The 17,077-nt window shown below is 34.1% G+C and overlaps 1 protein-coding gene across 9 annotated transcripts in view; it reads right to left on the bottom strand.

The window, feature by feature from the left end:
- The window catches only part of Mtmr2 (myotubularin related protein 2), an 81,350-nt gene that overhangs the window by 52,690 nt on the left and 11,583 nt on the right, over positions 1–17,077 (bottom strand). For 6 of the 9 annotated variants that reach the window (XM_003472706.4, XM_013155563.2, XM_013155564.3 and 3 more), the window contains one exon: positions 2,345–2,450. In XM_003472706.4, coding sequence (XP_003472754.1) covers positions 2,345–2,450 — 106 coding nt within the window. Of the gene's footprint in view, positions 1–2,344; positions 2,451–3,503; positions 3,610–17,077 lie in introns of all 9 variants that reach the window. The other 3 variants (XM_063256204.1, XM_063256205.1, XM_063256206.1) reach the window with 1 other exon arrangement.

Raw genomic sequence — 17,077 nt, 5'->3', positions numbered from 1 at the left:
GAGATTTAACTCATTCATCAGAAAAATTTTTCACATTTAGCTGCTAAGTTACTATTCTCTTCAAGTAGGCATCATTGTACAGTATCAGCAAAACAAAAACAAAGTTATGCAATTTTATTTAATAGTCTTAATGAAATTAGATTCACCCTTCAAATGCATTATGACCTCTGCACTTGCATATAAAAACTGTTACTAATGGAGTTTATAAAATGCTAATGCTCAGGACAGGGATAAACAATAAGTGACAAGACTACGTGGAACATGTAAAGCTTAGAGGTTAACCAAATTCACATCTCCTGTAGGAGTAAATGATGCCTTTCGAAACAACTACACAGAGCCACACCACCGTCCATTAAAATGTAACACAAAGCTGTCTACAGTTTATTTCACTAAAAATCAACTAAAGCACTACCACTGTGTGGTAGTAAAAGTATATATACTAAATATTCTTGATTTCTAGTACGATTCTCCCAAAAAAATGCAACAGAATTCCTTGGGAAAATGAATGATGATTTAGAACTGGACCAGGAAATACACACAAGGAGCACCTCATAGTGACAGAATGTAAAGAAGTCTTAAGGAAAAGCAACCCATGACAATGGTGGGATCACGTCAATAGGAAACTTAAAAGATCTCCAGGTTTGGAGTTGGAACATTTGTGAAATGAAGTCGTTTTACATCTTAACAACAGCAACAACAACAACAAAATTACATAAATGTTCACTAGCCCATAATGAAACAAATGACTGAATTCACCAATAAATGAGGACAAAGAAACAAATCTCCCATGCAGAAGAATTACAAAATGTATGTAGATATTTCATCCTCAAGAAGGTACAAAATAACTATGTAAGAGTGGCTGGTGGGTAGCAAATTTTTTCTGAATAATAAATAGTACACAATGATAGAAGGATAGTATTTCACAGGGAATAAACCTAAGACCATCTCAACCAAGCGATCAAGGTTAAAACAGTGACAGATTATGCTAATTGTATGTGCCCTTGATAAAATGTGATGAAAATGGCACTTTGCTTCTATGGTTTTCTTCCCCAAAAAATATGAGCCCAGTTTAATGAGTAAAACTTCAGACATTATACAGTGAGTCTGGCCAGTACTCTTCCAAACTGACTGAGCCATCAAATCACAAGTCTGAGAAACTGCTACTAATATTAAGAATGAACACTGCACTGAATGCATGTTATGCTTCCAGAGAACAGCTAATGATATTGTAAAGCCATAATTAGCACAGATTATCAATATTATAAAGATATTTAAAATTTCTAGTAAGATTAAAAAGCTTGCTATAATGTAATCTTTTATAAAATTTCACAAAATGTTTCTTATATAGCTTCTTATATTTGCTGACTTACTTTGAAATCTTCAATAAAAAATTTTATTATAGAAAACCAAGTTTTAATTAAAACTGTGTAAGTGTATCCACTGAAAATGCACACATCTAGTAGAAACAAAGGTACTCTGACATGCTGTCCGCTCTGTGGATAAAAGAAGGCAAACTAGGAAGCACACCATCACCAGACACTGGATCTGCCAACACCTCATCTTGGTCTTCCTACCTTCTAGAACCAAGAAAAATGTTTATTGTTTTAAAAAAATTAAAAGATTCTGAGTAGGGTAAAAAACTAGCACCACATATGAATTCCCTATTTCTATCATTTGTAGTAAGTAGTTATAGGAAACTTGATGAATCCATAAATGTACTGTGGTATATCTCTATGTACTTAGTGTCATACAAATGAGACCTTTAATAAACACAATACTTACAAATTATAGTACGTGTAGAAACTATCATATAGTATCACACTGATTTAGCTTCAGAATTAGACTGTGTAGGCCAGAAACACTGGCCATACAATTTATTATCTATGAGACCTTATTTAATTTATGTGCTACTATCATATGTAGAAAAGTGATACAATTGGTGGAAGTGTTACAAGAGATAATTCCTGCATAGCACTTGGAACAGTGATTGGTCCACAGTAAGTATTCAATAAATGTCAGCATATTACTAGCCATTACTATTGAGCGTAATCATAAAAATGTTTTATACCACAAAGAAAGTCATTAATTACCTTTTTGCAAAAAACTAAAAGTATCAACTTATGAATTGAATGAATGAATTACATACTTTTAAAATGAATTACTTACTTTTCTTTTATAAGTAACTAAACATTTCAAACTTGTCCTGGCCTAGCATGTTTTATAAAGGTTGAGACTCTGTAAATACACCATCAATATCTCGTTTAATTAAAAGACTATATTGATAGTGTTGGCCATAATAGCCAACAGAAAGAACTTCACCAGAACTTTAAAATGATATACATACCCTCAAATCAGGAGAAAAGTTGTCTGCAGAAGTCGAAATGGAATCTGATGATATAACAGAAGCTGATTTTGTATGCACTGAGTTCTCTGAATGAGAAGTAGAGGCACTACAAAATACAAAAACAGTATGTTTGAAAAATGGGAGCTTTAAGGACCAATTTTAGACATTTTATTTATAATCCTATTATTTATTAAAATTTCCACTGCCAATGATTCCTATGCTGCCCACTCAAACTTGTATCCAAATATAAATTATAGAAAAATCTCTATAAATTATTTATACTGATTCATTACTGTTTACACTGATTCATCATCTAGTACATCCATTCTTTAAAATTCTTAATGGTTACCACGTCTGAACTGGAGAATGGAACAGTCTCTCTCTCTAAAATTTCTTCCAAATAGGAAATATTACATCATATAAGCACATCAATAATACTATGAGAGGTACAAGCAAGTGACAGGAGAAAAAACTTTCAGGAAATGGTAGTAATTATAGCTAAGGAAACAAAGAAATATGCTAAGTTGAACCATTTGAAATTGCTGTTTTTCGTACATCAAATAAATATCAACTTAGGATAAAAGGAAAGAGAAGAATTTGAGCTTGAGTGTTTTACAGATTACAAAGGTTAGACAGAGTCTTTATAAGCCACAAATGAATACCAAAGATAGAGAAATAAAAATAAGGTACTTGAGAAAGGAGAGGGCATATTTATTAAGCAATAAGCAATTTATTAAAACTAAATAAAGAAACAAAACAATGCAGCCAGTGAATACTAAATTCCAGGCTTAAAAGCCTTGCTAGTAAAAGTATACCACTTTATGCCCTCTAGGGTGGTCATCTGTAATTGAAACAAAATACCAAATATTGGCAAAGATGTGGAGGAAATGAAACACTCAAACACTGCAGATGGGAATATAAATATGGTATAGTCACACTAGAAAACAGGCAGTTTGTCAGGAGATAAATCACACAGGCCCTATATGACTCAGCAATTCCATTCCCGAGGGGAAAAAAGGCCAGAATGTACATTAATGGTACAAAAATATTCATAGCATCACTATTCTTAATAGCCAGTGAGCAGAAAACAACTTACATCGTCCTGCTTAAAATCCTCAAAGGCCCTCTGTTGTTCACAAGATAAAGATTAGCATCTTACCACGGCCTCCGGTTGGCGTATGACCCATGACTCCTACTCCAAGCTTCCTCTTCTATATCTTCCTCTTGTTTTCCCCAGTTCAACTACACAGGTCTTCTTTGAGACCCTTTAAAAAAATGTGGTCCTCTGCAGTGGGCACAGTTGTCCCAAAAACTCTTTCAACTTTCTCAACCAAAACACCTCTCCAGGGAAATCCAACTGGATGTGATGCTCCCAATAGCTGCTCTCACAGGACAGCTGTTTCATTACATTTCACAAGTGTGTTTTCACATATCTTAGTAAATGTTTGATTAGTATCTATGTTCTAAGATGTCAAACTTCAAGAAAGGAGGGAAATGTCAAGAGAAAGATAGTAGTTTTGGTTTTTCTCACAATTCTATTACTAACAGCCAGGAAGACACCTGCTATAAAGCAGACATTCAGTATTTGTTGAATGAATGTATAAGTGCATGAATGAATGAATAAATGCATGAATGAATAAGGGAATGAATGAGAATCAATGATTGAAAGACAGGATTACGTAAATCAAATTAACAAGAGGCCATGATTAGATAAAATAAAAAAGGAAGTTGATATTAAAAGAGTAGGAGAACAAGTAACACAAAAATAAGGGAAAATACACAAGTTGGTTAGCTCTCAGGAGCCCTTCTGTGTATGTTATTTTATATGCCACATTCCCATTAAAAAGTTCACTATGCTATTGAGACAAACACTACTTTAAGGTTGCTATGTCTAAAGGGAACGGCAATCATTAAACAGCTGATGGGAACAGGCTTTTCAAAACCTATTACTTCCACTGGAGTGGTTAAAGGGGAACTGGACAGAATCTGAGAAACCAAGATCATATGTATCTAGCAGCAGTTTTCTTGGCCAACCCACTTAATCTCCACACTTCAGAATATTAAAAGCACCATTTAGTTTATGTAGGTGATCCTTAAATTTTTGATGGTTGTACACCATTTTGAGAATCTCATGAAAGCTATTTCTTAATTTCCCACAATGTCAAAGACTTTTAAATATCAGAAACTTTGTAATGTTTAAAGTCAAGGTAGGTGGCTTGCAACATCAGGGACATCAAGGTTAAAATTCTTGACCTGAATGAATCCTTTAAGCTCTGATGTAGTACAGTTTCTGAAATGAGTAGTTTTCTTTTGGTAGTATCTACACAGCATCTAGATGAGTACTGAAAAATTAAACTGACTGAGAAGTTTATACATGCACGTGCATACATGCACTAAAATAGATTCACATTTGGAATTTTTAAAAAATATTTTAATTAGTCTTAGTCTTGAATATCAAGTTAAAACACATAAACCACACAGACTCATTCCAATACTGTGTTTCTTAAGTAAAAACTTTTAAGATAGTATTTGTATGTAACAGATTTAAAGGAAAACTAAATCTAATAGCTACATTTATCTCAAGACCTCTGATCTACCACCATATAAATTCAAAACCTTTATAAACAGAAAAAATGTTACTAAGAAATATGTCACAATTTCATTAAATATTTTCATTTTTTATACTAAGTGATTTTATCTGTACGATCTTTTAAAATATATTTGAAAATTGTTTAATTTAGCTAAGTAGTGACTCCACCTCAGTATAATTTCAAAATGTATCTCATTTCAAATTATGTCTGCAATCATTCAAAGGAGGCCCTCTAAAAATACACACAGGGTTGGCTCAGTAATTCTTCTCTCTAAGTAATTTAATCAGACAGATCTAGAACAGAGGAATATAAACTCAGCTGATTCCAGGACATTAGCTTGACAGTGCCCAAGAGGGTTCTGTTTGCAGGCTTTCTTCTTTGTGACTCACAAACACACTATAACTGTGTAACCTCAGCACTTTGGAGATGGCCATTAGCATCAGTAGGCTGCCTCATCTGAAGATCTTGTCTGCTAAAGTGAAAAATGGAAATATAGTACATGACTTGAAGTAATCAAGGTACTGGAATTTCTAAGAGTACATTCGTTTTTTTTTCAAGCCCCATGTGTGATTTTTCTTCACAAGTCTCTCCCAAACCTACAAACTATATTTCATTTCTTGAACTCAGGTTCCTTTTACATTTCAGCAAACTGTCTATCCTCACTCTCCATTTTCTCAATATGCACTCAATTCCTTAATCCCTAGAAATCTAGGTTCTGCCTCTGTCAATCAAAATCTGTTCAAAGACTGTAAGAAAGCCCACTCACGTCAAGAGTATTGAGTACCTGAACTACCTATCAAGTCCAGGTCTCATCACTATAACCCAGCTATCTGGAAGGTGAAGCAGGAAGATCACAAGTTCAAAGCCAACCTGGGCAATGTAGCAAATAATTATCCCGAATAAAGAAATGAAAAAGAGGGCTGGGGATTTAGCTCAATGGTATAAGCTCCCGCCTGGCAAGTACAGGGTCCTGAGTTTGATCCCTGGTACAAAAAAAAAAAGAAATGAAAAAGAGACTGAGGGTTTTGCACAGTGTAAGAATATTTCCCTTCCATCGGTGAGGCCATGAGTTCAATCCTTATTATCACAAAGAAAAATTAATGAATAAAAACTAATTATTATAAACACAACCAATCATTCTCTGTCTCTTCTTTTGCTGCCATCATACTCATTATCATCTGACATTCTGTTGTACTTATTTTTGACTCTCACATTCCCTCCCACTCTATCCCGCTTAAAAGATAAGCTCTTTGAAGGTCTCAAGTTTTGTCTGTTTTGCTCGTTACTGTATTCTCAGTGACTAAACACACATTCCCAGCAAAAGGAATATTGGCTGCAAAAAGGGAGGTTCTTTGAGGATAGGGTCAAAAGCTGTATTATTCTTTTAAGTATAAGGTGTAGATGTACATATGGACAGTATATAAAATTTATATTTCCATGGGTAGAGAGAACAGCTTAAGGGAAAATACTCCTCAGGAGGTAATAATTTTTTAAAGGCTTGAGAAACATTAGTGGGCTTTAGACAAATGCCTGCCACATAGCAAAAGCTCAGAAGTTGAATTTTACTAAAGTTTACTGAATAAATTAGTTAATACTGAGTGCTTAACATGCTAGGTACTCTTAACATATTTATGAAGATGAAATAAAATGCATTCAAAGAATTTGGCACATCTGACAAAAATATCAAAACTACATAAACTATTACTATTTACCTACTAGAAGCTGGAACGTAACACCTCTTAGTCATCACTGAATCCTTTTTTTAGCAGGCTGGAGTTAAAATAAAATTGGAAGATAAAAACACTTAAGAATTTAACCATTGAAGAAAAGAGTTATCCTTAATCTGAATGACCCTGCCAGAAAAAAGATAATTTTATTAAACTAAAAATGATTTCTAGCAAAGGAAACTTCCTATTTCCCTTTAGCAATAGTGTCAGTTATTAAACCATTGCTGAAAGCGCAAATCCTTTCTGCTTTCAGCCCATATGCTATCTACTATTGTATTTTATAACAATGACAGAAAAGATGTCTACAGTTAAGTGTTTAGTGATGGATCATTATATATAACCATACTAAAAAGCATTTCACAATATGCAGCAGAGGACACTGGCCAGTGGCCACCAATAAACTACTCTCCCACTTCAACTAGGACTGTAAGTTAAACTGTTAGCTGAGGAAGAAAAATTAGGTGTCATATATCAAGGAAAGTCATTTAGTCTTTCAGAACCCTAATTTCATACTGTAAAGTGGGTGTAAAAACACCTGTTCTACTTAGTGCACTGGGTAGTTATAAAGATCAAGTGAAAGTAAACAGAAAATGCTGTCTAAGCTATAACTTCTGAAAGAAGAGCATGAAACAATAACAATGGTGCTAAAATGTAGAAAATGAATTTAGTGATAACATGCTTAAGACTTAAAAGCAAAACGTGTGTGGGCCTAAGAAACCAAATGGGTCTTCTCAGGAAGACTTTCCACATTGATGTCATTTCTCCTAAATACACTGTATGCTCCTCTCAGGATATTCACCTTTAATTCACAGCTAACTCTAACTGGTTGCTAAAATTTTCAAAAAAAAAAATGTCTTCTAATTTGGTTTTCAAATATACAAAATCAATAATTGCAGTTTACCAGGACGAATTTCTAAATAGAAATTAGATTTTAGAGATTAGGATTTTTAACATATACATTATACTAAAATGACAGCAATAAAACAATAGGCCATATCTATTAACACTGAAATAAAAGGGTAACTGACTTATAAGCATAAACGTTTCAAAAGATTAACTGTATCGTTTCAAAGAACAACAGACTTGAGGAAAAGTCATAAAATGTCAAAAAAAAGAATCCGATATTATTTTTTTATAAAAGCCTAACTGAACAAAATTTGAGCAGACAAATAATAGTGGAAGAACACATTTTAATGGTTTTTAATTTCTTAACTACTTCACAGAGAGACTTCAGAAAAGATTTTTAAAGCTATGATATTACTATTCCAGTTTTAGTCAGTCTTCCATAATATCTGAATCACTAAATGTTCCCTCCCCCTCCAAATAAGTTTTTTCTCAATGCATGTTTAATTGAAAAAGAAGCTCTGTTTTCAAATTACGTAATTATTCTCTAATATCCCTCTCCCACACAGCTGAACAGGCTACAAAAGGTGTCTTACAAAGTCTTTTACCATCAAGAGTGAGCTCTAACGTGAAATGCTGAGGAAATCAAGATCTTGTCAGTAAAGACACACAAAAACGTAACTAGAACAAGGGCAGTATTATACAAGACAGTCGTGAATCTCTAATCTGAGACTCTGTAAACTCACAGGCACAAAATTCTACCAGCACATTTGAAGAATCGCTGTTCTAAATATTGGAAACTTTTGAACTACATTTCACCATTTTAATATTCTTGGTAGTCAAATTGTTTCCAGCTTTCCTCTTCCTTCATATACATATACAAAGTGCTGTCCTATTTCAAAATGTGACTTGTTCTTTAATTTTTTTTTTTCAGCGAATGGTGTCCTATATCCTGAGTCCTTTTTAATTTCATTTTGAGACAGGCTCCCATTAAATTTGGGCTTGAGCTTAAGATATTCCTGCCTAAACCCTGTCAGTAGCAGGGATTACACACAGGCGTGTGCCTCACACTTGGCCTCCAACATCATTTCTAAAAGATAAGACAGAAACTTTCCCTGTGCAAAGGCCCTAAACAGAGACACAGCTTCATAAAAATGTGTTCTTCATTATCAATTATTGTAAGTCTTCTGTCCAAATCAAAAGTGGTTAAATTAAATTGCAGTTATGATTTGCTTCTGTTCCAGTAAATCCTCAAATCTCTAAGCCATAAATAAACTCCCTGGCCCTTCGCAATCTGCAAATATTAAGATTCTAAATAATGGAGAATTAAATGTACTTAGTAACAACCATAATACCTCCAAGTAGGCAAAACAGAATTTGTACCATTGGGGCATAAACATCTTTAATTAGGAAAATATGTTATACCAAAAAATATTTTTAAAATATTTATAAACGAATCAGCACAGAAATGAATGTAGTAGTTATAGAAAGAATATTTTCCCAAGAACAAAACTGATCAGACTATAACCAGTACTCTGGAATTCTGTGAAGGCTATCAACTACTTTTTATACTTAATCATATGTTGACTCCTTCTCCCCATGATTACTCTTAGAATAAAATGTAGTTATATTCTAATGTACTAAGTTCGAGTTATTAACCTTTAAGAAAAGCAGTTGAAGATCACATGAACATACAATTCACTTTTACAAATTTACAGAGCCACAATTCTTATAAATGGGAAGTCTTTCTCACTAAGGTTCTCCTTTCCTTGACCCATTCATTCTACCCTAAATTAAAGTACTTTTAATTATTGAATAAAAAGAATCAAATCAGTATGATTTAAACGTTACCTGCTATTCTAGAAAAATAATCAAATGAATCTATGTATACATATACACCGAAGAAAGAACAGAACTTAGGTTTATAGTGAAAGTGGCAAAATACAGCACAGCACAAGTCATCTGGTTTCTAATAACGCTGCCAGGATGTTTAATAACTTTCTCGGCCAGGATGACACAGTTTTCTTTCCACCATCCCATCATCTGACTCTTAGTCATTCCCACACATTTACTGGCTGAGTGTTACTATAACAGAATGTCTTTTTCCTTAGCTACAAACTGCTTCCAAGAGCAACGCTCCATCCATTTGGTCTCAAAAGTTCAACTATTCACAGTGCAGCATTAGGTAAACTGAGTTACACAAACTAATTATTGGTAGTGTGGTAGAAATTATGACTTTATATGCTTTTCAACTTAGTGTCAGTAAAACATAAAGCACTCCCTATGTTTTTAAAACTTTCTGTTTAATTGGAGTTTTTTAAAATTACATATATTCCTCAGAATTGATCAGTACAAAACCTTGAAAATTGTATCTCAACAAATTAATTTTACTACCTATGGAAAAACTCACTGTCTTACTACTACTGAAGATGCAGACATCCATGCTTCTACATGTGTCTCCAGACAGCAGCGGTTCATGCAACACCTCGTAATTCCCATACCTCCATTTCCTTAAAAAGATTCAGACGAACAACCATCAAATCCAACTGAAGTCCCGAGCCATTTTCCTTCCTGCTCTCTTCGTTCTTCCCTCGATCTGAGGAACCAGAACTTTCTAAATCTCCTTTCTTTTGCTTATCATCCTCTCTCTTCCACACACATTTACTGACACCACCAACATGCTATCTATTGGGGGAACAGCTGAAAACAAATTCACTGTCTTAAGAATTTTATAGCTGAGTGAAGATGCCAAACACATAAGAATGTCACAATGGTAAAGTAGAAGAATGCAGATATATAAAGAATACAGTAAGATCACAAAAGAAAACTCAGAATATAGAAGTGTTTAAGTGACAGCAAGAGGTTTAGTCACAGGCTTGTTTTAACTACTTACCAAATAAAATTCAGGCAAATTACTAAATGATACCTTTTAAAAATGTAATAAGGATCAAAAAGCATAATTCATAAAAAATACTGCTAAATAATGAAACGAAAGAAAATGTTCAACAAATAGCACTGTTAAAATACAAGAACATTCTCCTCAGAAGGGAAAATAGGATGAAACTAGAAAATAAGGGTCTCCTTTTAAGAAGGAATTCACTAAACTGAATATACAAACTTTTAAACTCAAAACTTTCAACCAACTGATAAATTACATAATAAAAAGTATAAATACTATGGGAGAATTTTTAAAATACTGTATATATACATATACACACATCTTATTCAACTGTCAAACAGAAGACTAACCCAAGCTTCGACCTCAATACAAGTCTAGTACCAGTATTTTTTTTAATGAAGCCGCTAGCAAAGCACTGACCAGCTCTGGTTCCACTGGTTTGCTACACTGCTAATGGAATCATTATTATTTCATTTTTAATCACATCATCACTTTGAGATAGTATGCAATAAACAGAAAATAAAATCCAAACACTAACAGATACCATGAATACATTTATGTTCCCCTTATTTCCAATCAAATTATTTCAAATTGCAAGAAAAACATTACCTGTAAAAGTAAAGTGTTTCAAAATATTAGAGATGCAGATAAACATACAAGCACATACTAAGTTCAAACAATATGAATATCTGGTAACAAATCACCTATCTTTTCATACATCCAAGTAAAGAAATGCCCTCAGAAGATTTAGGTGAGGTTGCATTTTTTCTATTTCCAGTTACTGCTGACCATAGTTATTACAACAAGATCTCAATCAACTGCCTTAATTAAACTGATTTATGTTACTGCCAATCCAATTTTTCTTCAGTATCCCTTGGAAAGAAGATACTTTTAAAAAGTGTTTTTAGTAAGGAACATTCTAAGTACTTACACACCATGTCTGTCCAAGAATAGTAAAGAATGCCTTTTATATTGTTACTGTAAACAAGCTTTACTAAGAATGCAAATTTCACTCTCAATACTTAAACAATGAACTACAGTGTCACAAGCACTGTTCATGCTCTATTAGTCATTCTGCTGAAAATTTTGTTTAAAAAAATAAAAGGCCTGCAGTGTGTACAATGTATTTGGGACACAAAAGACTTCTTGTCAGATTTGCAGGATCTTTAAAACAGAAAAACAACTCCCCTAAAGCAAATTAATTTTGTTTTTAATTATTTTTAAATGTCGAGAGAATCTTGAATGTTTTAATTTAGCCAATCTGTAGGATAAAAGAAATGACGTGAGCTTATCATCATGACATCTGATTGATAATAAAATTACCTACTATTCAGAAAAATGAAGGAGATCTTAGCTCTGAGACAGACGTTGAACTGGTGCTTGCTGGCTCTTTGTTCAATTCCAAATTCAGATAAATTTGTATTATTTTATTTCCAGGTCCCTCAGTCATGTTTCCCAAACTAAACATCAGTACATAATTATTTGATAATGCCAGCAGCAAGTATAAACAACCAGTTTATACAGAAAATATTTTGCAACCTGTTTCTTTCTCCAAAGTAGTTTCCTCAAAGAGTTTATCTAAAAATTTAAATGAAAAGTGTAAAATAACAAAGTATCTTACTCAAAACTAGTATGTCCACGAGAGATGCAATTAAGAATTCAGTGGGAAGGACCTGACTCCCAGCATTAATCTCACCAGTGACAACAGCCCCTTAAAACAGCGCCTTAGAATTTGTTCAAAACTCATGGATTCAAATTCAGATGATAGCTTAATTTAAGCTTTATGTGGATTCACAAGCTGCCTGCAGAGAAAGAGTTCTTTATCAGTTAATTGAGAGAAATGCATACTGAACTGAAAACTGCTTAAATTGTTAAAGAGTGGAAAGCACGAAACTCTAAAACAAGTACTTCCATCCCAAAATGATGTGTAAGGACAAAAACACAAAAAGAGAGCAACGTTTTCAATAAACCTTCCTCAACGGACATTTTACCCTGAACAAGTAGAAAAAGCACACAGAAATTTGTCTTGATAAAGGAACTCTCATATAATCTTCTCATCAAACCATGCAAATCTGAGTTCATTTTTAAACTCAGTAAATATTTTTTAGGCCATCCATATAGACACTGTTTTTTCCTAGATAAACAAAACTGAGTATTATTAATATGTCATTGTCATTTCAATGTACATTAATAAAGTACAACTTTTATGCACAAACTTCAGTCATGCAAGTGAAGATAGTTTTTTTTTTCCCCCTTTAATTTACAAAGCTAAAACATTTAGTAGGAAAAGAACATTCAACATCTTTTCCTCTTGCCAACCCAGAAAAGTTAAATTAAAAATCTAAGTACTGGCATCAGTGACTCCTATCTGCCAAAGAGTCCCTGAATAATTTTGAAGACTTTTCCCTATTTACCAAATTAGTTGATATTAGAAAGCAAAAACAATAAACACTCATTTTTTCTTGCTTGTTTTTGCCATTTTTCTCTATTTCTATTGTGTAAGGATGAGGAAAATGTTTTTAAATTTTTTTTAACTATTACAATAATATTTTATCACAACCCTAAACAAATGCCAAAGATACGCTTTACCTTTCATACCTGCTAACAACACTGGTGGTAGATTGCCTAATTCTAGTTCTGCTACCTTGCGTGACACTGAAGAAGTTATTTAACCTTTTAGTGCCTCATTCTTATCTGTGAAGTAGGCATAATGACACTTCTTGTACCTGGAAGGACTACTACAAAGATTAAATTCATCTTTAGAGTATCTAGAATACACTACTTCCTATATAGGTGTTGAATCTTTTAAAAATATTACTGTATTAATCATATTTGAGTTTCATACTAATCCCAGAGAGGCAGGTCAGTAGATTATCATTTTTTTTCCTTTTTTCTATACAACAATCAAGGATCAAAGAAATCGATACATATAAATATACTGTACTTCCAAAACCATAATCACTTTCCAACATTTAAGACTATCAGATAATGACAGTCACATTTAGAATGAGTCTTTTATCCACGATAGCTGCATTTTTTTACATAATTTAAGAGAAGTGAGTCAGACTTCTAAAAAGTATGTTTTGAATAATTACACTAACTAGACAAAGTGAAGCTGTTAATAGTTTTCTAGAATTTAGAATAGCTTTTAAATAGCAAAATATATACCCCATGAAATTTCACTATTTCTGTTTATAATTTATGTTAGGAAGAAAACAGCATGGAATCAGAGTCAAAATTCAAATTCTAGTTCCACCTTTTGTAAGTAGTGACACTGGACAATCACATCACTTCTCTGGGCCTCAGTTATTTATCTATCAATTAGGACTTATCTTAGGCTAGTAACAGAACTAATGGAAATGTGCAGGCAAAACACCTTTATTCCTATAAAAAAAAAACTACACCAAAACATACTAGATTTAAATTTGCCTACTGAATTACACTGACACGTACACTAAACAGGCATTCATTTATTTTTCATTCATCCCCATTTTCTTCCTCAGAAAAGTGTTGACAGAAGTCTTCCAATATAGTACGAAGTACTTATTGTATAACTGTGTAAGATGACAGCTTGGATTACGCACTGTGACCAAAGTAAAAGAGAAAATCAGGTAACCTGAATAGTACCTAGTGTAGTACCATACACAGAAAAGACTCAAAAGCTGAACACAAGAACTAAGACAACAGAGGCCAGATGTGAAAGTCCACATTGGTAATTTCAGCACTTATGAAGCTGAAACAGGAGAATGACACACATTCAAGGCCAACCTTAACTATATAGTGAGTTCAAGGCCACCTGAACTACACAGCAAGGCCCTGTCTCAAAAAACAAAATAACAGAGACAGACCCGCCTCTGCCTACCATGTGCTGCCACTGGACGGCTCCTTCCTGCAGGCAGCAGTGGGGACAGGGACACACAGCCACGTACGCCACAGGCCACCCATTAGTGGCCCTTGCTTCCTTTGGGCTGCTGTCACCCACTGGGAGAATCAGACAAACACACCCCTGTATGCCTGGCACCATTGAGGGAGTTCCAGTGTAGAAACACAGCATGAGAGGAGCAGCCCCACCTCCATACACTCCTGGCCATCAGGGAAGCCTCAGTGTAACTGCTCAGGTCTGGAGAAACCTGCCCCATCCCTGCTACCTCCCTGTAAACCTGGGGTCAGAGGAACACAGGTGCATGTCCCATTTTGCTGCACCCCACAGGGGCAGCCAATGTAGGAAGTTTCTGTGGACCTCACAACCAGCTTAATGGAAGGAACCCAGAAGAATGTCAAGATGAAGGAGCAAAAGGCAATCTCAGACCTCCAGCCCACACAGAACAAGTCTGGGAAATACAGTCATGGAAGTTACACACCTGAAATCTTTGAGAGGTAGCAACTAAAGTAAACAAACAATTTCATGAGATTGTAAAAGCAATCAAATCATAAATAATGTCTCAGGTAAAAGGAGAAATGAAAACCCTAATGAAAGAATTGCTCAGCATATCTAAAAAAGACATAGATAAAAAAGCAGAAATAGGAAAATGATGGAAACTTTGAATGAATAATATAGAAAGGAATTACAATGCACAAAACACTCAAATAGATATCCAGGAAATCAAAAAGTCCATCAAAAGCTGGCAAAACCTCTTGAAAGAGACTGAAGATAAGACTTTCAGACCTTGAAGACAGAATTGCAGCTAGCAATTGTGAAAGGAAAGCTTTCTTAAAAAATAACAAGAAACCAGGAAATGACAATTCAATGGCTGCAATTCAATTATGCAAAGAGAAATAATTTCAGAGTCATAGGTATCAATGAAGAAGCAGCAATTAACACAAATGAAATAAAAACACTATTTACAGAAGTAATAGCAGAAAATTTCCCAAACATGGAAAAAGGATCTGGTATACAAGTAAGTGGGGCATACAGAACTCCAACCAGCCAAAACCAAAGTAAATCTACACCCAGATGTATAATAATCAAGATCCCAGAAATTCAGCACAATAGAATAATAAAAGCTGTTATAGAAAGTAAACAGATCACCTATAAAGGTAACTCATCAGATTCACCACAGCCTTGTCAACACAAACCATCAAGTCAAAAGGCTGGAGTGAAGTATTTCAAGTCCTGAAAGAAAACAGCTTTCAACCCAAACTGATATATCCTGCAAAACTATCTTTCAAAATCGATGGAAAAATAAGATACTCCCATGATAAAGAGCAACTGAAGGAATTCAGGATCACCAAACCAACCCTACAGAGAGTGCAAAGATATTCTAGAAAGTGATAAGGATAACCATGGTTCCTATAATAGTTCTATGTGTGATGGTATGAACAGCTATTTTGAAGAAAACGAAAACAGCAGAGAGGATCACCAAATAGGACAAGCAATTGAATGAAGGGGAAAAGTGGAGGGCCAACAGCAGGAGGATAGCAGGGCAGAGACAAACCAAGGTATGCTGGTTGTAACCATTAATGTAGATAGCCTCAATTCAGCAATAAAAAGAAACATGGAGAGTGGATCAAGAAACAAGATCCATCAATATACTGTATACAAAAAACACTTAACTCAAAAGGAAATTCACAGACTGAAAATCAAAGGGGAGAAAACAATTGTTCCATGAGACAGGAGACCAGAAAAAACCAAGGGTAACTTGCGACTGACCACAGAATGGATAAGAAAGACTTATTTTCATACAATGGAAAGCTCCCAAGCTATGAAGCAGGATAATTTTGAGGCTCTTGTAGGTAAATGGATGCAACTGGAGGTCATGTTCATGGGTGAAACAGCCTGAACTCATATGGGTTAATATTAGCACAAAATACAGGAATTAGTGGGATCCAAAAAAACAATAGATATTATAAAAGTGATAGGGGAGGGGCTGGGGATTTAGCTCAGCGCCATAAGCACCAGCCTTGCAAGTGCACGGCCATGAGTTCAATCATGGGTACCGGAAAAAAAAAAGTGATAGGGGAGGAAACACCTAGGAGGAGAAGCTGGTAGCCAATGTACATTTCATACTGTCTTGTCTTGAACTCTTACAATGTTTTCACAATTTTGTTAGGTTTGATTCTATTCTGTCTTGTTTGGTTTGATTTTACTGTATCTGATGGTAGAGGCAGCTATTTTTAACATAATGGGATGTATCATATTAATCATGGTTGTTCTCCTATTGTTTTGTTTTGAAGTCCTCTAATGCTTTTTCTTTTGTGTAATTGGTTATGCTTTGTTTTGTTTGATTTTATTATGTGTGATGGTATCAACAGTTATTTTGAAGAAAATGAAACATTATAGTTATCATTGTTCATTTCTTGTTATCTGGTTTTGAACTTCTGTAATATTTCATTCTTTTGATTGGTTTTAATCTGTTTTCTATTATTTGATTTCATTGTGTATGAAGGTATGGGCAGCTATTTTTAAGGAGAACAAGAGACATTATGATAGCCATTGGTGATTTTGTAATGTATTGTTTTGAAGTTCCATAATGCTTTTATTCTTTTTTTTTTTAATTGGTTTTACACTATTTTGTTTTGTTTGACTATACGGTGTATGACAGTATGCACAACTACTTCAAAGAAAACAAGAGACATTATGGCAGCCACTGTTAATTTCCTGTTGTCTTGTTGTGAAGTCCTGTATTGCTTGCATTGTTCTGTTCTGATTTACTTTGTTTTGTTTTGTTTTGTT

Source organism: Cavia porcellus, unplaced genomic scaffold (assembly GCF_034190915.1).
Source record: "Cavia porcellus strain 051 isolate PalLab524CR breed Dunkin Hartley unplaced genomic scaffold, mCavPor4.1 scaffold_9, whole genome shotgun sequence".
Classification (NCBI taxonomy): Eukaryota; Metazoa; Chordata; class Mammalia; order Rodentia; family Caviidae; genus Cavia; species Cavia porcellus.
This window is presented reverse-complemented; position numbering and strand designations above follow the sequence as displayed.